Source organism: Chiloscyllium plagiosum, chromosome 3 (assembly GCF_004010195.1).
Source record: "Chiloscyllium plagiosum isolate BGI_BamShark_2017 chromosome 3, ASM401019v2, whole genome shotgun sequence".
Classification (NCBI taxonomy): domain Eukaryota; kingdom Metazoa; phylum Chordata; class Chondrichthyes; order Orectolobiformes; family Hemiscylliidae; genus Chiloscyllium; species Chiloscyllium plagiosum.
The window spans coordinates 110,410,439-110,429,715 of NC_057712.1; the positions used below are offsets into that span (position 1 = coordinate 110,410,439).

The 19,277-nt window shown below is 41.7% G+C and overlaps 1 protein-coding gene across 7 annotated transcripts in view; it reads left to right on the forward strand.

Annotated features, from left to right (window-relative positions):
* Positions 1-993: 993 nt before the first annotated feature.
* sobpa (sine oculis binding protein homolog (Drosophila) a) overlaps positions 994-19,277 on the forward strand; it is a 356,343-nt gene continuing 338,059 nt past the window's right edge. For 5 of the 7 annotated variants that reach the window (XM_043687067.1, XM_043687069.1, XM_043687066.1 and 2 more), the window contains exon 1: positions 996-1,568. In XM_043687067.1, coding sequence (XP_043543002.1) covers positions 1,473-1,568 — 96 coding nt within the window. In that variant the 5' untranslated portion in view covers positions 996-1,472. Of the gene's footprint in view, positions 1,569-19,277 lie in introns of all 7 variants that reach the window. The other 2 variants (XM_043687068.1, XM_043687072.1) reach the window with 2 other exon arrangements.

A 19,277-nucleotide genomic window follows, 5' to 3' on the forward strand; every position in this document is an offset into this window, starting at 1 on the left:
TATCACACAGCGGAAGAGAATTTTGCCAAAAAACAAACTTTCTTGCAAAGGGACCTAATTAAGGTTTCGAAGTTAGCTAAGAAACTGGATGTAAGTGAGATAATATTTTATTATTTACAGTATTGTCAGCAGTTAGATTTCTCTGGTCAGGATGGGTTCAGGTTGACCCTCTCTGTTGATATTACCTGTGCAGATGTATTTTGTTGCTAGCAACTGTAGAATTTGCATCATTTTTATAGAGACATATCAATTAGAGCCATTCAAATCATCAAATTGCCTGAACATTTTCACAGCATCGATTTTAAGGGGTACCATTTTCACGAAAACTATTCGGCAAACCTCTGGGAAAGCAGTGCATCACAATCCTTCAGATCCGAGCCATGAGCCAGCGCTGAGTGTTGACCGCGGCTATTGTAATCTCAGTGTTTGCAAATTAGAGCAAAGAGGGTTCGCAGTTTGTCTTATGAAGGCTGTACCTTTCTAAGGCAACGCTGCACCGCACCGGCGGGCTAAGTGTGAAAGTATAAGCGAAATAACACCTTGTGAAGATGCGACTCACAACTGGCTGCTGAGTGAGTGACCCCTCAGACTGTCCAAAGTACAGCTCCCGGCCTGAGTTTAATCCAGCAGCACTCCTCAAAGCACAGAGCCGCCTATTAAAATCCAACACCCCACCTCATCCTTAATTGGCCGTGCATATTTTTAAATAACAAAAAATACTGTACTACATGAACATGATCCCTTTAAGAAGACGGGCGCGGAGCTGCATCTCCGATTAAAGTTATCCCGAAGACAAAAGGAAGCCGAGTGTCCCAATAATGTGTGTGTTTGGAGGGGGAGGGGGGCTGGGTAGGTGTGAGCGGAAAGAGGGCTACAGTGACCTCGGGAACATGGCGTTGCTTTGCTGCTGTCAGACTGTGTTGGGGGGAGAGAGAGAGAGGAGACTCCTCCCCTGCCCTGCCTTCTCCCCTCCCCTCCCCTCCCCTCCTCTCCCTCTCTATGGATCTGTCTGTCTCTCTCTCTCTCTGTGAATGTGTGTGATCCCATTGCAAGAAGTGGGCTGTCCGCAAACCAGTGGCGTCTCACCGCCCGCTCGGCTGCAAACTCCGAGAGAGAGAGAGAGAGGAGAGAGGAAAGGGGGGGAGTAGAGAGATAGAGGGAGGAGGAGGAGGAGGGGGGCATACAGAAGATGGCTGACTCGGCTGTCCAGCTGCAGTCCTCTCTGGTGTTAACAGGCACATCCCCACTGCCGCTCTCCTCACCTCAACAATGACAGCCGACCATTGAGGGGGGAGAGTGAAAGAGGTGGAGGGGAAAAAAATATCCTTATATTGCAAACAAAAAATCCACCCCACGGGCAAAAGTCGCCGGCGTCACATTTCGGTGGGAGAGAAGGTTTTGTGACAGCTCGGGGTGGAGGAGGGAGGTTGAGTGGATTCTCCCTCCCTCCTCTCTCACTCCACACATATACCATGGCAGAGATGGAGAAGGAGGGCAGACCGCCGGAAAACAAGAGAAGCAGAAAGCCGGCTCACCCCGTCAAGAGGGAAATAAACGAGGAGATGAAGGTACGGCTTCCTGTCACTGCTTTCAACCGGGGACTCAGTCTGAACCCAATTGCTCCGCGTCCCATCTGTCTGGCTTTTCTTGTTGTTGTGGATGTTTTGTCTCCAGTGTTTTAACAATAATAATAAAGGTGGGACACCTATAGGCATTCAAACAGCCCGGATATGATTTTGTCAAAAGAAATATTTTAAAAAATCAAAGCTGAAACGCTCCGAGGTTTTTGCGTCTCTGCTTCCTCCCCCCCCCATTCCCATTTAACAATAATACATCGAGTCCTACATAACATACTGTGACAGTAATTTAGAAAGGAACAGCTCTGTTGCAGATTTGGTGATCCAGTGATGATGGCTGGAGTTAATGAGTGGGCATCTTCCTGCATTTCCAGCGGTTCGGTGCTGTCTTTATACCAGTCAGCGGCAGGTCTGTAATTAAATTGTCAAAGTGAAATGAAGAGGCTACGACTACAGTACCCGGACCCTGTGAAGATACAGACCAAACCTTCATGTTAATCTTTTAAATCTCATTCTCTCAGCTAGCACATTCCCCCCCCCCCCCCCGCTTCCAAACCTCGACAGGTTTCCCGTTAACAATATTCGTGCTCGTCGAAAGACAGCTGTCACCTCCCTTCATCGTGATATTCGCTATTTTATTCTCGCTAAAGAAAGATTTCTCGCCTCCTGCTTCCTCCGCTCCTCCTCCCCCGGCAAATTCAACAGTATTTTCTACACAATGAGTTGCCTCCTGTCGGTGCCCAGATGTTTGGAAGTAGGGTGCAGGCATGTGTTTGAGGAGGTGTACTCCAGATGTGCGTGTGTTGGACTCATTGTTCAATTGATCATTTATGCTGTTGTTAAGTCCTTAAATATGTGAAAGGTATCTTGACATGTTAAAAATAGTGCCATTATAGTCGATTTTCATTTTGAAACAGAAAGGGAACAATGCTTTAGTACAAATATTTTATGGATGGCCAGAAATTCTGATAGACTACAGCCTGTTACCTACCTAATGAACATCTCTAAGTTTAAGTCACTTTACCTTGTGTATTGTCCTTGTTGATTGTTGTACTGCAACTAGGTACTTGATCAAGTACATTGGCAACTTGTTTTATTTATAAAACTGTATTTTGCATTGGTACTCTTGTTGAACGATGTTAACGTATTATTCTAGTTTGCTTCAGTTTCTTAAACATGTACTAGTTCTAAAATAAGTACTTTTCTCAGTCATCATGCAGATGTGCATTGAGATTTGTCAGAAAAAGTTCATATTATTTGCCATATTTGTTAATCACTTTCTTCACCAATCTAGTTGGAACCTAAGTGTGATATTGTATAGTCTGGCTTGATCTTCTGTTAGAAAATCTTGCGCATTACATTCCATTGAATAGTTGCATCATTGAGAGGAGGTGTTGAAATTTGGAAAATCGTTTTTTAAAAAAAATCATGGCTCTTTATGGGTGAATATTTAGAGTTTAGGATTACAAATTAACTAATTTTGATGAAAACATGTTGCTGTGAAATTTTATCCTGGTGGGTATAAAGGCTGACTGTGCGGGATGGTTGCTAGATTCTTTGGGATTGTTTTGTTTACTTTGGCTGCAGCAAGACTCAGCGGTTTGTGAGATAGTCATTCCTCTATAACAGATGTTTGTCTGAACTGCAGAGGAAGAAACAAAAACAACATTGTGTGAAGTGTTTGGGGGGGCGGTTGTGAATGGGGAGGGTAGGAGTTGAAAGGGTGGGGGCGAAACTGCATAAGCTGAACTGGTGTGCTCATAGCTTGGCATTTTCACTTTTGTAAATGTGATCCAGGATAAAGATTGTTTGGGGTGGAGATAAGCTCTTGTTTTGTAAAGAAGTCTCACTTTTCTAGCTTCATAATAAGTTTGTTACTGCCATTCTGTCCAAATAGTGTCTTTTCACAGGTTTTAGTATTCTCAAATGCATTTTAATGAAGATAGATGCCACAAATCACTGCCTTTCCTTACTGTATTTTTCATAAAGTGACTACGCAATTTAAAGTCAGGAACTGTCTATTAGTTATGGTGAAAAATCATTCAAGTCTAACTAATAAACCTCTGTAGAAGTGTTCAAATTCTGACAGAAAATATGCTTCTCATGTTATCTTTATTTGTGACTGAAATATTCTTAAATTATATAATTAAAAATGAGCTTGTTGGATTCTTGTTAAATTTAAAGAACACAATGTACCCTTGTGTGGATTCATATCTGAAAAACTAGAAGAAAGTCTCAGTGTGTTTCTTTCATTTGACTGACTTTCATCTGGATCAGTGTAAAATAACCGTGGAAAGTAATCAGGGTAAACTAAAAAGAAAGGAATGCATACAGCAATAGGCAGTCGACTTTAGCCTAAGCTGTAAAAACTGTAACACGAGCAGGCAAAGCAGATCAGCTTTCAAGCTTTAAGGTAAGAGAAAATGAAAGAGATGTGGTGGTGCTGGGGGCGGTGGAGTTGGGTGGGGGGGAGCAGGGGGCAGGGAGCGGGGTGGGGGGTGAGAGCAAAGGAATGAGAAAGGCCATTTGGGAAGAGGAGGAGGAGGAGGGGCCCCTCGGGGTAACTTGGCTCAGGATTAGGGAATTTTATCATAGTGTACAGTGACCTACTCAAGTTACAGCCAGCAAGGGATCAAATTGCTTCCCTTGCGAGCACAAATACAGGGGAATTGGTGCGATTTTTGTCCTCCTTCCTAGATTAAGAAAAAGACCATTGGTATGAGTCGTTACATAATGTTTATGCATTTGATGTGAAGCTGCAATGAATGACCCTTGATTGTTGTATGGTTTGTTTGTGTGTGTGGGGGGGGGGGGGGGGGTGCACGGGTGAGTGGGAGATGGAATATACTTGTTTAGGTACAACATTTATGAGAATACATGATTTGTTGATCATAACTTTGCATTACTCTATTAATATAGTTGCTGAGCTGAAGTGCTTAAGAAAATACTTTGCTGCAAGTTTAAATAATTATCTGCATTTGAATAATGATATTACCCAGCGAGTTTATTATAGGGCAGAATTGAAAGTCACTGGCCTTATACATTATTTAGTGAATTGTCTTTTTGACTAGATTTTTTTGAAAATGAAATGAGTTACTTGATATGACTACTTTCTGTTTATGAAATTGATTTGGCGGTAATTGGTACAGCTACTGTTATCATCTAAAGCAGTGAAATAAGGCAAGAATGAGAATCAGAGCTGCAGATGTTGTAGAATGCATCTGTATCTTTGAACTTGTGTTTTTGTTACAGATTTGGTAATGGTATATTCAGTACTTACAGGGGAAACAGTCTGGTATTCAATTATCCCTTAATTGAAACGCTTGGATTACATAGTGAAATAGATATGCTCTTTTTTTGAGGGGAGGGGGGCTGGCGCTGGGGGAAGGGGAGGTTTCTTGTCATATCCCCATTCCTGCCACCTATCTCCATGAAATGGATAAGTGAAAACCACTGGAGTCTCGGACCTCTATATGTCCACTTTTAATACTGCTTTCCAATCAGTTAATAGGAAGTATCTTACCGTATAACCAGGGAAAAAAATACCATCTGTCTGTTTCTTGTTCAAGCAATTCGCCAAAGACAGGTTATCGATACACAAGGGCAACAACACCGACCTACCTGGTCAGATTTGCTTAGAGGTTGGAGCATGATCTCAGATTGTGTTTCTTTTGTTTGGTAGGCCATGACCAGCACTCAAACCCCAGGCATGCCATTGAGAAATCTGCATGTATTGCTGATATTTGATTATATTTTACAAGGTGAAACAGTGAGGCCTATAGTGTATACATATGATACATAAACAGATGCTACAAATTAAAACTGTCCTAGAATGTTAACTTTGATTGTTCCAAGCTATTGATACAAGCAACTTGAAAAAATTTCTGTAAGGGATCGCATTCCCATGCTGTGAATTTAAATACATCAGGAGGTTATTTCAATGCAATATTCAATTTATTAAATTGACTCCAAAACCAGAACAATGAATTTTAATATGTGTAGAATTAATGAAATAGCAATTCTTCATGTCCCTAATTGTATCATTTCTATTCAAATAGCAAAAGCAAACTCCAAAGGCAGAAGTGAGTTGCTCTGATGTTGTAGTTAGTTAATATACCATCCATGTGGTCCAGAGCAGAAAAGCTTCCACTTTGGATTTCTAAGAGTATTGAGTACAGGAGTTGGGAGGTCATGTTGCGGTTGTACAGGACATTGGTTAGGCCACTGTTGGAATATTACATGCAATTCTGGTCTCTTTCCCATCAGAAAGATGTTGTGAAACTTGAAAGGGTTCAGAAAAGATTTACAAGGATGTTGCCAGGGTTGGAGGATTATAGGGAGAGGTTGAACAGGCTGGGGCTGTTTTCCCTGGAGCACGGAGGCTGAGGTGTGATCTTATAGAGGTTTACAAAATTATGAGGGGCATGGATAGGATAAATAGACAAACTCTTTTCCCTGGGGTGGGGAGTCCAGAAAGCAAGGGCATAGGTTTAGGGTGAGGGGGGAAAGATATAAAAGAGACTTAAGGGGCAACATTTTCACACACAGGGTGGTATGTGTATGGAATGAGCTGCCAGAGGAAATGGTGGAGGCTGGTACAATTGCAACATTTAAAAGGCATTTAGATGGGTATATGAATAGGAAGGGTTTGGAGGGATATGGGCTGGGTGCTGGCAGGTGGGACTAGATTGGGATGGGATATCTGGTTGGCATGGACGGGTTGGACCGAAGTGTCTGTTTCCATGCTGTACACCTCTATGACTCTATTGACTTAATTTTTTTAACCAGCAAGTTGACCTGCTTTTTTCTTAAGTACGTCCGGCACACTAAAACCAGAACAAATCTAACCCTGCCAATACTGCCTCATCAATCAACTTTTTATCATGAATGTGCTTTCCTGATGAAAAGCTTATGTTTGAAATGTCTACTCTCCTGCTCCTGGGATGCTGCCTGACCTGCTGTGCTTTTCCAGCGCCACACTTATCTACTAAGGATAAATAATGAAGGATTTAAAAAAAACCCCAAGGGGAAGAGAAGGCCAAAGAGAGGTTCAAAATTGCAACCCCTGAAACCATGCAAATCCTCAGAATGAGATTCCTCAACGCCAGGTTATCAGTCACTAATCAACTGTCTACCTGAGGTCTTAACTCATGGTAATAAATATAAACTTGTTTAAAAGGGTAAGTGGAGTTTGTGGCATGCACTGCAGAGGTCCTATTCTGACTGCTGTGGCTTGTTTCAATCATTAATTATCATCAATTAACATTATAATGATTAAGATGGCATTGGTAATTCAGTGTCAGAATTCTTGCCTCAAGGACTATTCTGGTGCAGTGTTCGTGCCTCTGTCTGAGTCAGGAGGCCCAATCTGAAGTCCCATCTGCAGAGATGGGCAATAACATCTCTGACCAGGTTGATTAGAAAATGTCATATGCAGCAGTGGTCTGTGATTTAGGGATCATCTAAGCAACTGTTCATTCCTGAAATTAGCTTTCTGGGCTCTTGTTCCACAGTGGTAGTGCTCCTATCTCTGAACCAGGAAGCCCAGGTTCAAGTTCCTTGTGTTCCAGAGATGCATAATAACATCTCTGAACAGGTTGATTAGAAAATATCTACATTCATGCCCTGGGGTTGAAGTGTTCCGAGGCGGACGATGAGGCGTTCTATAATGGTTCATTAAGGTGTGTAGTACGTTATGGTTGCATTTGTATATTCTTGTACAGAACATAATCTTATCCAGCTTCAACAAACACACAGTGAATATGTAGCTCCCCTCATGAATTGCCAGGAAAGTCGAGCTGCTTGAGGTCCTTAGGTGAATTTGCTATTGAAATGCTGTTTTTCTCTCCTCCCCCTGTGCTCTATGCTTTGCCATCTTCTTCTTTCAGTTTTCCCACTAGTCTGATTTGACATATTGGAACCAAAATTCAAATTTAACCTCAAATTGCTTTGATATTTTGTTCATAGATTGTGTGATACTCTCAATTCATCATTTCCAATTGCTTTTACCACAAAGAACAGCACTGCAATCATCAATCCTTTATCCAAATGTAACAAGTGCACTCTAGTTATACAGTATTTAAGACCATAAGACCATAAGCCATAGGAGCGGAAGTAAGGCCATTCGGCCCATCGAGTCCACTCCGCCATTCAATCATGGCTGATGGGCATTTCAACTCCATTTACCCGCATTCTCTCCGGAGCCCTTAATTCCTTGTGACATCAAGAATTTATCAATTTCTGCCGTGAAGACATTTAGCGTCCTGGCCTCCACTGCACTCTGTGGCAATGAATTCCACAGGCCCACCACTCTCTGGCTGAAGAAATGTCTCCGCGTTTCTGTTCTGAATTTACCCCCTCTAATTCTAAGGCTATGTCCTCGGGTCCTAATCTCCTCGCCTAACGGAAACAATTTCCTAGCGTCCACCCTCTCCAAGCCATTTGCAAAGGAAAAATTTGCATTTATGTTGCAGAACTTTGCAGTCCAAGTGTGTAGTGTAAAAATTTGTGTGCTCACTCTTAATTTTCATTGTATGCCTCTAGCTGTTCTTGTTCCATATTTCTGTTTTTCTCTTTAGCTGGATTTCAGCATTATTGTTTGTCGTTGGCTGTCATGTAGGAGAATACAAGATAACACTATGGGGACTATAGAATCTGAGTACACAGACGGAGTGCAGTGAAAGGGGCTGTGTTAAAATCCTAGGCACAAGATTCCTCAATCTCAGGTTATCAGTCACAAATTAGCTATGTACCTGAGGGATCAACTCATGGTTTAAAAAAATATAAACCTGGTTAAAAGGGCAGGTGGAGTTTGTGGTGTGCACCACAAGGTCAACGTGTCATATTTTGGATATTTTTAATCATTTTGTGCAGAAGTGTATTGACACACCTCCGAAGCAGCTGAAACTTCAGTTCGGGCCTCCTGGCTCAGGGTTAGGGACACTACAACTGCACCACAATAGTGCTCAGGTCATGCTTTAGTTTGAGTATTGTTACCCTATTCTGACTGATGTGGCTCTCTTCAGTCACTAGTTATTGAGACCTACTCAAGGTTGACCATTGACAAATATATAGCCTCAGAATCTGGATGTAGGTTTACTTGCTGGGCTGGAACGTTCGTTTCCAGACGTTTCATCACCCTACTAGGTAACATCTTCAGTGGGTCTCTGGCGAAGCACTGCTGAAAATTCCTGTTTTCTATTTATATGTTTGGATTTCTTTGGGTTGGTGATGTCATTTTCTGTGGTGATGTTATTTCCTGTAGTGAAGTCACTTCCTGTTTTTTCTCAGGGGGTGGTAAATGGGGTCTAACTCGATGTGTTTGTTGATAGAGTTCCGGTTGGAATGCCATGCTTCTAGAACTTTGAGTTAGACCCCATCTACCACCCCCTGAGAAAAAAACAGAAAGTGACTTCACCACAGGAAATAACATCACCACAGGAAATGGCATCACCAACCCAAAGAAACCAAAACATAGAAAGCAGGAATTTTCAGCAGTACTTCGCCTGAGGCCCACTGAAGATATTACCTAGTAAGGTGATGAAATGTCTGGAAATGTACCTTCCAGCTCAGCGAGCAAACCTACATCCAGGATCTTCAACCTGAGCCAGAAATCTTCTCAAAACTCGCTAAGCCTCAGAATTTGCTAGTTAAAGAAATAGCAAGTGGAAGGCACTTACCATTAGTAGCATGTTAACCCTCCATCCCACCCGTTAACAAGTATGTACCTTCCCACAGCTATTTAGGCTTAGCAATTCATTTCAAATGGATCCTGTTAGAGAGGCCACTTATGGTCCTGAAATGTCACAAAACCTTGGAGGCCAAGAGAGCAAACAGTGAAATTAGAGGTTTCACTTCTGCAAGCATCCAATTGATCCCAGTGGATTTTTAATTTTTAAATTGGCATTTTTCTTATATTTCTTGAGCTTGTTCTCTCTCTAAATCTAATATTTCATTCTCTGTCTGTATTCCTTTTTCTATATCTCATCTGACTCCAACTCACTATAGGTATTATTCTCTCCAGTATTGTCGTTATGTGTTTGAGGTGCAAGCAAAAGTGTAATCATTCAGTTCTCAACCTCCCCAGTTGCCCTGAGGGGGTGATTAGGAGTTGCTTTCTTGATCAGCCTCAGCTCTTGTAGTGATTGTGTTAGGGATGGAATCTCATCATCCTGTACCAACAGCAGTGAAACCTGTTGAAGACTGGATGATATATGGCAAATGGAGGGATATTTTGCAGATGGTCCTGTGATTTTACAGCTCTGTTCTTTCTCATTGTTAATAGGACATGAGTTGGCTTCCACATCTTTCCTTGTCTGTCTCTGTTCCAACATGCGTCTAGACATTGAGTCTAAAAGTGGCTTGTGCTTTGACAGATCAGGAGGTGCCATGGCAAATGGCTAGCAGCTTTCTCCTTCCAGTCAGTGAGGTTAATGCTTCTGGGCTTCAATGCAACCCTTGAGCATAGACTTATGTGGGGGAGGGGGTTGGTGGGGGGAACAAAGCAATCTGATATATGTACCACATAATGCAGCTCCACTGCTCGGATGGTAAAGAATGCAGATGTTGAATTGAGCGGTAGAATTGCAAACTAATCAACCGTTTTGTCCTGGGTTGTTTTGAACTTCTTGAGGTATTGTGGGAACACCTGTTCAAGATATTGTACGAGACTCCTGATTTGAGCTTTCAGGGTGCTGGAGTCTTCCCCCTGCTCTTGGAACCAAGTTGCTAGTATTGCTAAAAGTAAAGCTTCTGGTCAAAAGTCAAATGACTCAGCTATTGTGTCACTGTTTTAGTTCAGAAAGCGAGGTTCAGTTTTTCCATGCAGGAAGCAATCACTATTCGATAGTTCGGTCACGTAGATGTTACCTGCTTCTTGTTAGCCCAAACTTAGATTTAAGCATGTAGAGTCATCTGTAAGGTGTCCTGATCCTGTCCTAATGCTGGAGGACAAGTCACATCTATAACAGCTGAAGATAGTTGGCCTGAGGTTGCTGCACTGAGTTGTTAAGTCAGGACTGTTGTGGCATGGTGACAGTGTCCCTTCCTCTGAGCCAGGAAGCCCATGTTCAAGTTCCACTCATTCCAGAGATGCACAATAGCTTCTGTTAGAATAGCATCTGCGAGAATGTTTTACAAACCTCCTTATGGTGTAGTGGTAGTGACCCTACCTCTGAGCCAGGACACCCAGGTTTACGTCCTATGTGCTCCAGAGGTATGTTGTAACATCTCTGAACAGGTTGAACAGGTTGATTAGAAAATATCTAGCTTGAGTTGTTCCACCTCAATGGTGTGAACCACAGTGATGACTGCCCTCTATGTCCAAAAGGACTCTTAACTCCTTGACTTGCTTAATTTCCAAAGATCTGTTTGTCACTTGGACTTCATCATACCCTGCTGAGTGTCACCTCGATATTGAAGGCAGCTACTCATACGTATATTCTACATTCAGCTCTTGCAGGATCAATGATCTGATGGAGGCTATGTCTGAATGCTTCTCACAAAAATCTAAACTCCAGGTTGGTAGCAAGCTATTTGGGAATCAATGCCATCTGATGACTTTACTAATTACTGTGAATGAACTTTTATTGATTGCCGTTTACTTTATTAATAGGGAGGGAGCTGGTTTGGTGGTAATTGTCCAAGATAGATCTGGTCTGTTTTTTGTGGATAGAACAGACACTGACTGTTTCCATACAACTTTCTGTACAACTTCACAGTCTATAATTTGACTGAAAAGGTACTTGGTTCTGGCATGCAGATGTTCAACAGTACAGCCAAGATATTGTCAGACTCTATAGCCTCTGTTGGGCTCAGGGTGCGTGGTTACCTTACAATGTCAGGTGGGAGGATACAATCAGGAATGAGCTGGCTTACTCTCCCTTTGCCTGAATGAGTCACTCTTGGTGATCCTTTGGAATCGAGGAAGATGCATGTCAGGTTGGAAGAGTCATTGGGTAACTGAGTAGCCCACCATTTGCATACGCACAATTTTCTATAAAGGGGAATGTCATTGACTGAGGAAATGGGATTTGTAGTCCTAGGGTTGAGTCCTTCTCCTTTCTCAGTTTCAACACGTGTTCGAGCCGCTGAGTCTCCAAGTGGTTTGCACCATGGTGGGTCAGGAGTTTGTAATGATGAATGGTCAGCAGCAGCTTTCTCTTCTTAGTCAGTGTGTTAATACCTCTATGCTTTTATCCTTTTTCTTTGCCTGCCCACTGAGTGTTGGCCAGCAGACAGCTGGGTTAAGAGAATCTGCCAACTGACATAGTCAGGGGTATCCTGTCACAATGGCCTGTCTTTAGGAGCTGGTTCTTCATGAGTACGGACTGCTTCCTCGTTATTGATTCAACTTCATGGAGGATGCTTGCGTTGGCTCAGTGGTCCTTCCATTTGATCCCCAGGATTCGATGGAGGAACTGCTGGTGAGAGCTCTCAATGATCTTAATGTTGATGGTTCAGATTTTGCTGCAGTAGGCAAGGGTGATCAATACAACAGCCTTCTAGACCCATTTCAGCAACAACCCAAAAACCCAACACCATCCAAGGCAAAGTACCTGCTTGCTCAGCAGCCCATCCACCAACTTAAACACTTACACCCTCCAACACAAATCTCCTTTGTCAGTACTTCCGAAACCAGGGAGCTCTGCTATTCAGATGGACAAGGGCATTAGATGCATGGGAACAACACTGCCTGTAAACTCTTCTCTAAGTTACTTGGTTCCAAAACAGGATTCTGATGGCCATTGCTTCATTACTACTGGTACAACTAACTGCACCTCTCTTCTTAATACCGTTGTGCAGGTGACTGTATTAGATGAACTGCAAAGATACAAGAAGGTGGCTCATTACCATCTTTTCAAGATCGTTTAAGGATAGGCAAGAAATGATTGACCTTGCCAGCAATAACCCTGTCCTATGAAAGTAGAAAATAAGTGAATCAAAAGGGAAGACAAATGGGATTTCTGTTGATGATATAGTTGGGCAGTAGCCTAGAAGTATCAACCATTTGGTATTTTTGTCTAAAGAAGACTGCACATCCTTCAGCTTAGCTTTTTGCACTGGGCTTCCTAAATTTTGGGGAGGGGGCTGGTATTGGTGGTAACTGTGTGCAGCAGTTTCACCAAGTTAGTGCCGTGGCACAGCTGGTGTTGTTCTTGGCATATGTGTCTATAATCTCCATTGAGCCACAGCTGGATTCCTCACTTACTGGCAATGGAGACTGAGTTGGGAGTGGGAAGGCTGACGGTGGCTGTTTTTCTCCTGAAAATGTACCTGTTGTTGAGACAGTTTGTGTTGAACATTAGGGATCCTTCTTATTGGATTTGTCGTCATGAACAATAGGGTCTCGATATTTGGAAAGCATGCTCAGTTAACATGTTGTTAAATGTGCCACCAATTAATTAGAAGGTTCAGTTATTTCATTCACGGAGAAATGATCAGTTGCCGTGTGTTTATGAAAGAAGGTGTCAAGTTAATATATCTTATTTAGGACCATGTGTTAATAGACCACCTATGGTGGTGGTTCCATCGATATACTGAGGAATGGTGATGGAAGAGTTTGAGATGATTATGACTGTCAGCCAGTTGCTTAAGCTGGAGAAACTCAGCAGGTCTGGCAGCATCTGTGGAGAAGAATTGGAGTTAACGTTTTGGGTTCAGTAATCCTTCCTTAATGTTCTGAAGACGGGTCACTAGGTCCTAAATGTTAACTCTGCTTCTCTCTCCACAGATGCTGCCAGACCTGCTGAGTTTCTCTAGTAATTTATACAATGTTTAAAGAAAATTTGGATAAGTACAAGAAGAAGGAAGCTTTGGAGGGACATGGACAGGAGCAGGCAGCTGGGACTAGTTTAGTTTGGGATTATGCTTGGCATGGACTGGTTGGACTGAAGGGCCTGTTTCCAAGCTGTCTGACTCTAGGACAATTTCCAGCATCCACAGTTCATTGTTTTATTTTATCGTAAGAGCTTGCTTATTCTGTTGGATGTAATTAAGGATGATTCTGCAGAATCAAGAAAGTTTGCTTTAACATTGTGCTAACACAATGCCTATGTGCCATTGCTGATAGCCTCTAAAAACTTCAAAAATAATTATTTTAAGCTAAGAGACCTTTCAGAGGCATGTGTGCTGTGGCTGGGTTACTTCCCCTCAACCATTTGTAATTTGATGGCAAGACAGCAGTTTTCATGGCCACTTACCTTGGTGGCATTTGAACTCGTGACCTTAGCTATTCCAATCCATACAGATGCTATAAACACTGTACAAACATACCTGATCTGAAAATTGTAGATGTGAATGATGGACAGATGGAGTGAAGGAGAAAAAAAAGATTTAGTGGAAAAATATGCAGGCAACATTTGAAAAAGGTAAGTGTTGCAGAGGAAGAAAAGTTGAAACAGCTTTTTTGCAAAGTATAAGGAAATACTTAAATGGTGCAGAAGAGTATGTATAAAATTATTAAATATATCTGATATTGGTAGTGTCTGCTTTCCCAAGATTTCTTATTATATATTTATTTATGTATGGTGAAGAGCCACTGGTCTTAGTTGCCTGTGCTTTGGGCATGGCAAACACAGTAATAGGTTTTCAGATCAATTCTTTGTTTTTGAATTTCGAACCTAACCACTGACGAGGCACAAATACCAAAAACTGCCTTCTGCAAACTTTCAGGGCCCCTACACACCAGCAAAAAACAAACAAATGGAAATGGGCCTAAGTTATTTAGGTTTCAGCGTATAGCTGAGACCATGAGTTGGACATCATGCATTAGAGATCTGGAACTTTTAAGAAGAACTACCAGTTGTCCAGGGATGTACAGGCTAGATGGATTAGCCATGGGAAATACAGAGTTAAGGTAGGAGGGTGGATCCGGATGGGATGCTCTTCAGAGGGTTGATATGGATTCGAAGGGCTGAATGGTTGCTTCCACTTTATGATTCTATGAATTATAATCTTGTTCACTTGCACCTGATATTTTGCAGTTTGCAATAAGATAATATATTTTCGGATAATTGCTGCTGCTTTTCTCCATATGTCATTGATAAATACTAAACTGAAAAGTGGTTGCCAAAAATATCACTCTGAATATGTAAAGTCTGTTAAATTGTGTTATGTACATTATCAGAGAGTCTGTTCAGTGCAACCCAATCATTTTGGAGGTGAGCAAAAATGGAAAAAATAAATTTATTGATGGGCATTGTTAACTTCAAATAAATCTATTGTATATCCAGATATTCAACTAACCCAATTTACATCCTCTTCTAGCACATGCTCGGTGTGATCCAGACTTCAGATAATCATCTAGTTATTTCTGTTCCTATTGTCCACTAATTCAACATCTTTAAACACTAAAGTTAATTTTGTGAACATATCGCTTCATGAGCATTTAGACTTTGTTGCAGTGATTTCAATGAACCATGGTACAAATGATAAACTGGTATTTGTTTTAGTAAACCACCAGATGAAATTCAATTCAAGCATGATCCTCATCCAAGCGTATCTAATTCTGAGGAAATATGGTAATTATGTGTAATATTAAAGTTTGTAGATTATCTTGTTTTCAGCTGAAACCATCCCTGAATGTAATCATTAGGGACTCTCGATTATTCCTTTGATTTCCTTTTTTCTGCAATACCTCAGATACCTTATGTTGTGTTCTGGTTCAGCATACATGCAGTATGCTGGATGGAAGGTGGAGAGGGAATAGAATATGACTTGTTGTGGGCTGCCTCAAAATGTCTGTTAATATATCTCTTTCAAACAAAATATGGCAAAAATTGATTTTGTAACCATAAACCATTAGCTTTCCCATCCCGCCTACCTTTGTGCTCCTTTGATTTAGGTTATGTCATTGGAGAAAGGCACTGAATTGGGGTTCACTGCTCTTAATGTATGGAAGGAAGAACATTGCCACGTCCTTAACTGACAGTCAATGGTACTGAAGAAAGAGCAGAGACCTTGGTTTCTGTGTCGGGACCAATGCATACATGCAGGAGAACCCAAAATAGAGTCTCTATTTATTTTAAAACTGTGTTATAATATCATGTATTGTAATAAAGGATATATTAGGAGAAATTTTAGCTTTTTTTAACTTTGTTCAGAAACCATAAATGTGCTTCTCTTAGTTTGAAAATACTGTGTTTGGCATTCACCAGGTTTCTTCTATTCTTAACATACTATTGTGTGGTGATGAAATTTTCATGATGCCCTATGTAGTTTTCTATATGTCGGTTCACACACTACAAAGACTGGGTTCTCATTGAGACAGATGCCTTGAAAGTTTATGAACAATAACTATTTACTCTGCTACAATATTGCAAACCTACACACAGTCCGGGAACTATAGTTACCTGACATTGATGCACATTGCATACACACATCTGACTGTTGTGGAAGGTATTTCAGCTTGGAGCTTGGTGACCAGTAGTGTTCTGCAGGAATTAGTTCTGGGACCTCTGCATTTTTATAATTGACTTGGAAGAGGAAGTAGAAAGGTGGGTTAGTAAGTTTGCCAATGGCACGAAGGTTGGTGGAGTGGTGGATATTATGGAGGGCTGTTGTAGGTTGCAAAGGGACATTGACAGGATGCAAAACTGGACTGATGAGTGGTAGATGGAAAAGTGTGAAGTGATTCATTTTGGGAGGTTGAATTTGAATGCAGAATACAGGGTTAAAGGCAGAATTCTTGGCACTGTGGAGGAACAGAGGGCTGATGGGGTCTGTGTCCAGAAATCCCTGAAAGTTGCCACTCAAGTTGATAGTGTTGTTAAGAAAGCATATGGTGTGTTGGCTTTCATTAGCAGGGGCATTGAGTTTAAGAGCCACAAGGTTATGCTGGAGTACCATGAAGCCCTGGTTAGACCACACTTGGGATATTATTTTGGTCACTTCATTATAGGAAGGTTGTGGAAACTTTAGAGAGGGTGCAGAGGAGATTTACCAAGATGCTGCCCGGACGGGATGTCTTATAAGAAAGGTTGGAGCTAGTGTGTTTCTCATTGGAGCAAAGAAGGATGAGAGGTGACTTGATAGAGGTGTACAAGATGATGAGAGGCTTAGATAGAGTGGATAGCCAGATACTTTTTCCCAGGGTGGAAATGACTATCATGAAGGGGGCATAATTTTGAGGTGATTGGAGAAGTCAAAGGTAGGTTCTTAGAGAGTGCCGGGTGCATGGAATGCACTGACAGCGGTGATAGTAAAATCAGATACATTATTGACATTTAAGCAACTCTTGGATAGGCACATGGAAGATAGTACAATGAAGGGTATGTAGGTTAGTTTGAACTTAGAATGGAATAAAAGGTCAGCACAGCATTGAGGGCCAAAAGGTCTGTACTGTGCCGTACTGTTCTATGTTCTATAACTGACTCTCTGACACAGAGTGGGTGAGTGAAGATGAGGTGAGTATCTTTTATGCCAGAAGGTCACGTGTTATTGCCTGTGTGGTCTGGAATCGATGCCATAATGCAACATTAGTTAGCTCCTTACAAATTCTAAGAGCTACTGATACGTGACAATGTAATATGAATATTAATACTTTGTTAATATTTTTGTTTCTGTATGTAATTTCCCACACAAGGCCCATAGCCTTAAACGTTATGACACTTCAAAAGCTCATCCAAGTACTTTTTAAAGGTTGTGAGGTTTCCTGCCTCGAGTACTGTCTCAAGCAGAGCATTCCAGACACCCGGCATCCTCTGGGTGAAAAAACTTTCTTCAAGTCCTGTCTAAACCTCTTGCCTTTCACTTTAAAAGTGTTTCTCCTTGTTCTTGACACTTCAATTAAGGGGGACTGTTGCTTTATATCTAGCCTGTCCATGTCCCTGATTATCAGGTCTCCCCTCCACCTTCTCTGCTCCAAGTAAAACAACTCAAGCTTATCCAGTGTCTCTTCATAGCTGGAATGCTCCTTCTCATGCAACATCTTGGTGAATCTCTTCCACACCCCTCCAGTACAATCATGTCCTTCCTATTATGTTGTGACCAGAACTGCATACAGTCATCCAAATATGGCCTGACCATAGTTCTGTACAACTCCAACATAACTACCTTTCTGTTTTGATCTGTACCACAACTGATTAAAGGCAGGTGTTCATTTGCCTTCTTAACCCACTATTAACTTGTCCTGTGACCTTCAAAAGATTGGTGTACAAGCATCCCAAGATCCCTCTATTTCTCTAAGCTTCTTAGTGATCTGACATGCATTGAGCACTCCCTTGTCTTGTTCCTTCTTCCGAAGTATATCACCTCACATTTATCAGGTTTAAATTCCATCTGTCACTAATTTACTCAGTGATATAGTTGTGCAAAGCATGTTCTGCATTAGTACTGATGAGAATTCAGGATGGGTGACCAAGTGTTATGTGGACATTGGGCAGAGCTCGGTAACATGTGAATGCATTTGATTCCAAAATATCAGTGTGAACTTATTGCCCTTTAAGCGTTGGTGTTGGATGAGGCATTGTTGTGGATAACATAGGAGAAAGAAGGACCAAACTCTTAACATGAAACAGAGTAGACACACAAATCCTGAATGTGTCAGCAGATTTTTTTTAACTCAGTAGTAACTGTCTAAGCAACTGAGATAACATTAGAAATTGAAAGTGCAGCCAAAGATATGTTCCTGTCTTTTTATGTTAAAATATGGCTGTTTGCTTTTTTTATGGTTTTACTTTTCTGAAGAGTTGCGTGGTTGACAATGAAGGGCTATTTACTTGGTTTGTTTGTCTCATGGTAGTACTTCACTGTCTGGTTCAGAGACATAGAATAGTTCTGATCCATTACAAGAACATGCATTGTTTTACACAGTGCAACATGCAATTTACAGCCCAAAAGGTCAATGCTGGTTTTTATGCTTTATGTCACCCTCCTGCCAACCTTTTATCATCTAACTCCTAAGCGATATGTCCTCCTATTCCTTTTTCCGTGGTGGCACAGTGGTTAGCACTGCCGCCTCATAGCCCCAGGGTCCCTGGTTTGATTCCAGCCTCGGGCGACCATCTGTATGGAGTTTGCACGTTCTCCTTGTGTCTGCAGGGGTTTCCTCCAGGTGCTCCGGTCTCCTCCCACAGTCCAAAGATGTGCAGGTCAGATGAATTGGCCATGTTAAATTGCCCAAAGTGTTAGGTGCATTAGTCAGATGGAAATGGATCTGGGTCAGTGTAGACTGGTTGGGCCGAAGGGCCTGTTTCCACACTGTAGGGAATCTAATCTAATCTAAATGTGTTCATCTAGCTTCCCTTAAATCTATGCCATTCACCTGAACTATTGCTAACACATTCCACGTTCTAACCATTTTCTGGATAAAGAGCAATCGCTTGATTCCCCTACAGGATTTAATTAATGATATTTTCAGAAAAAGACATTGAGAATTAATTTTCCCAATTGACTAAGGAAAGCCAGAATGAAATTGTTAGCAGCAAATGATGGTTAACCATCTCACTTGAATTTTACTGAGGTAACAGAAGATAAAGGAGAAAGTGAGGTCTGCAGATGCTGGAGATCAGAGCTGAAAATGTGTTGCTGGAAAAGCGCAGCAGGTCAGGCAGCATCCAGGGAACAGGAGAATCGACGTTTCGGGCATTAGCCCTTCTTCAGGAATGAGGAAAGTTTGTCCAGCAGGCTAAGATAAAAGGTAGGGAGGAGGGGAAATGAGGAAACTGGTGAAATCCGAGTTCATCCCTTATGGTTGGAGGG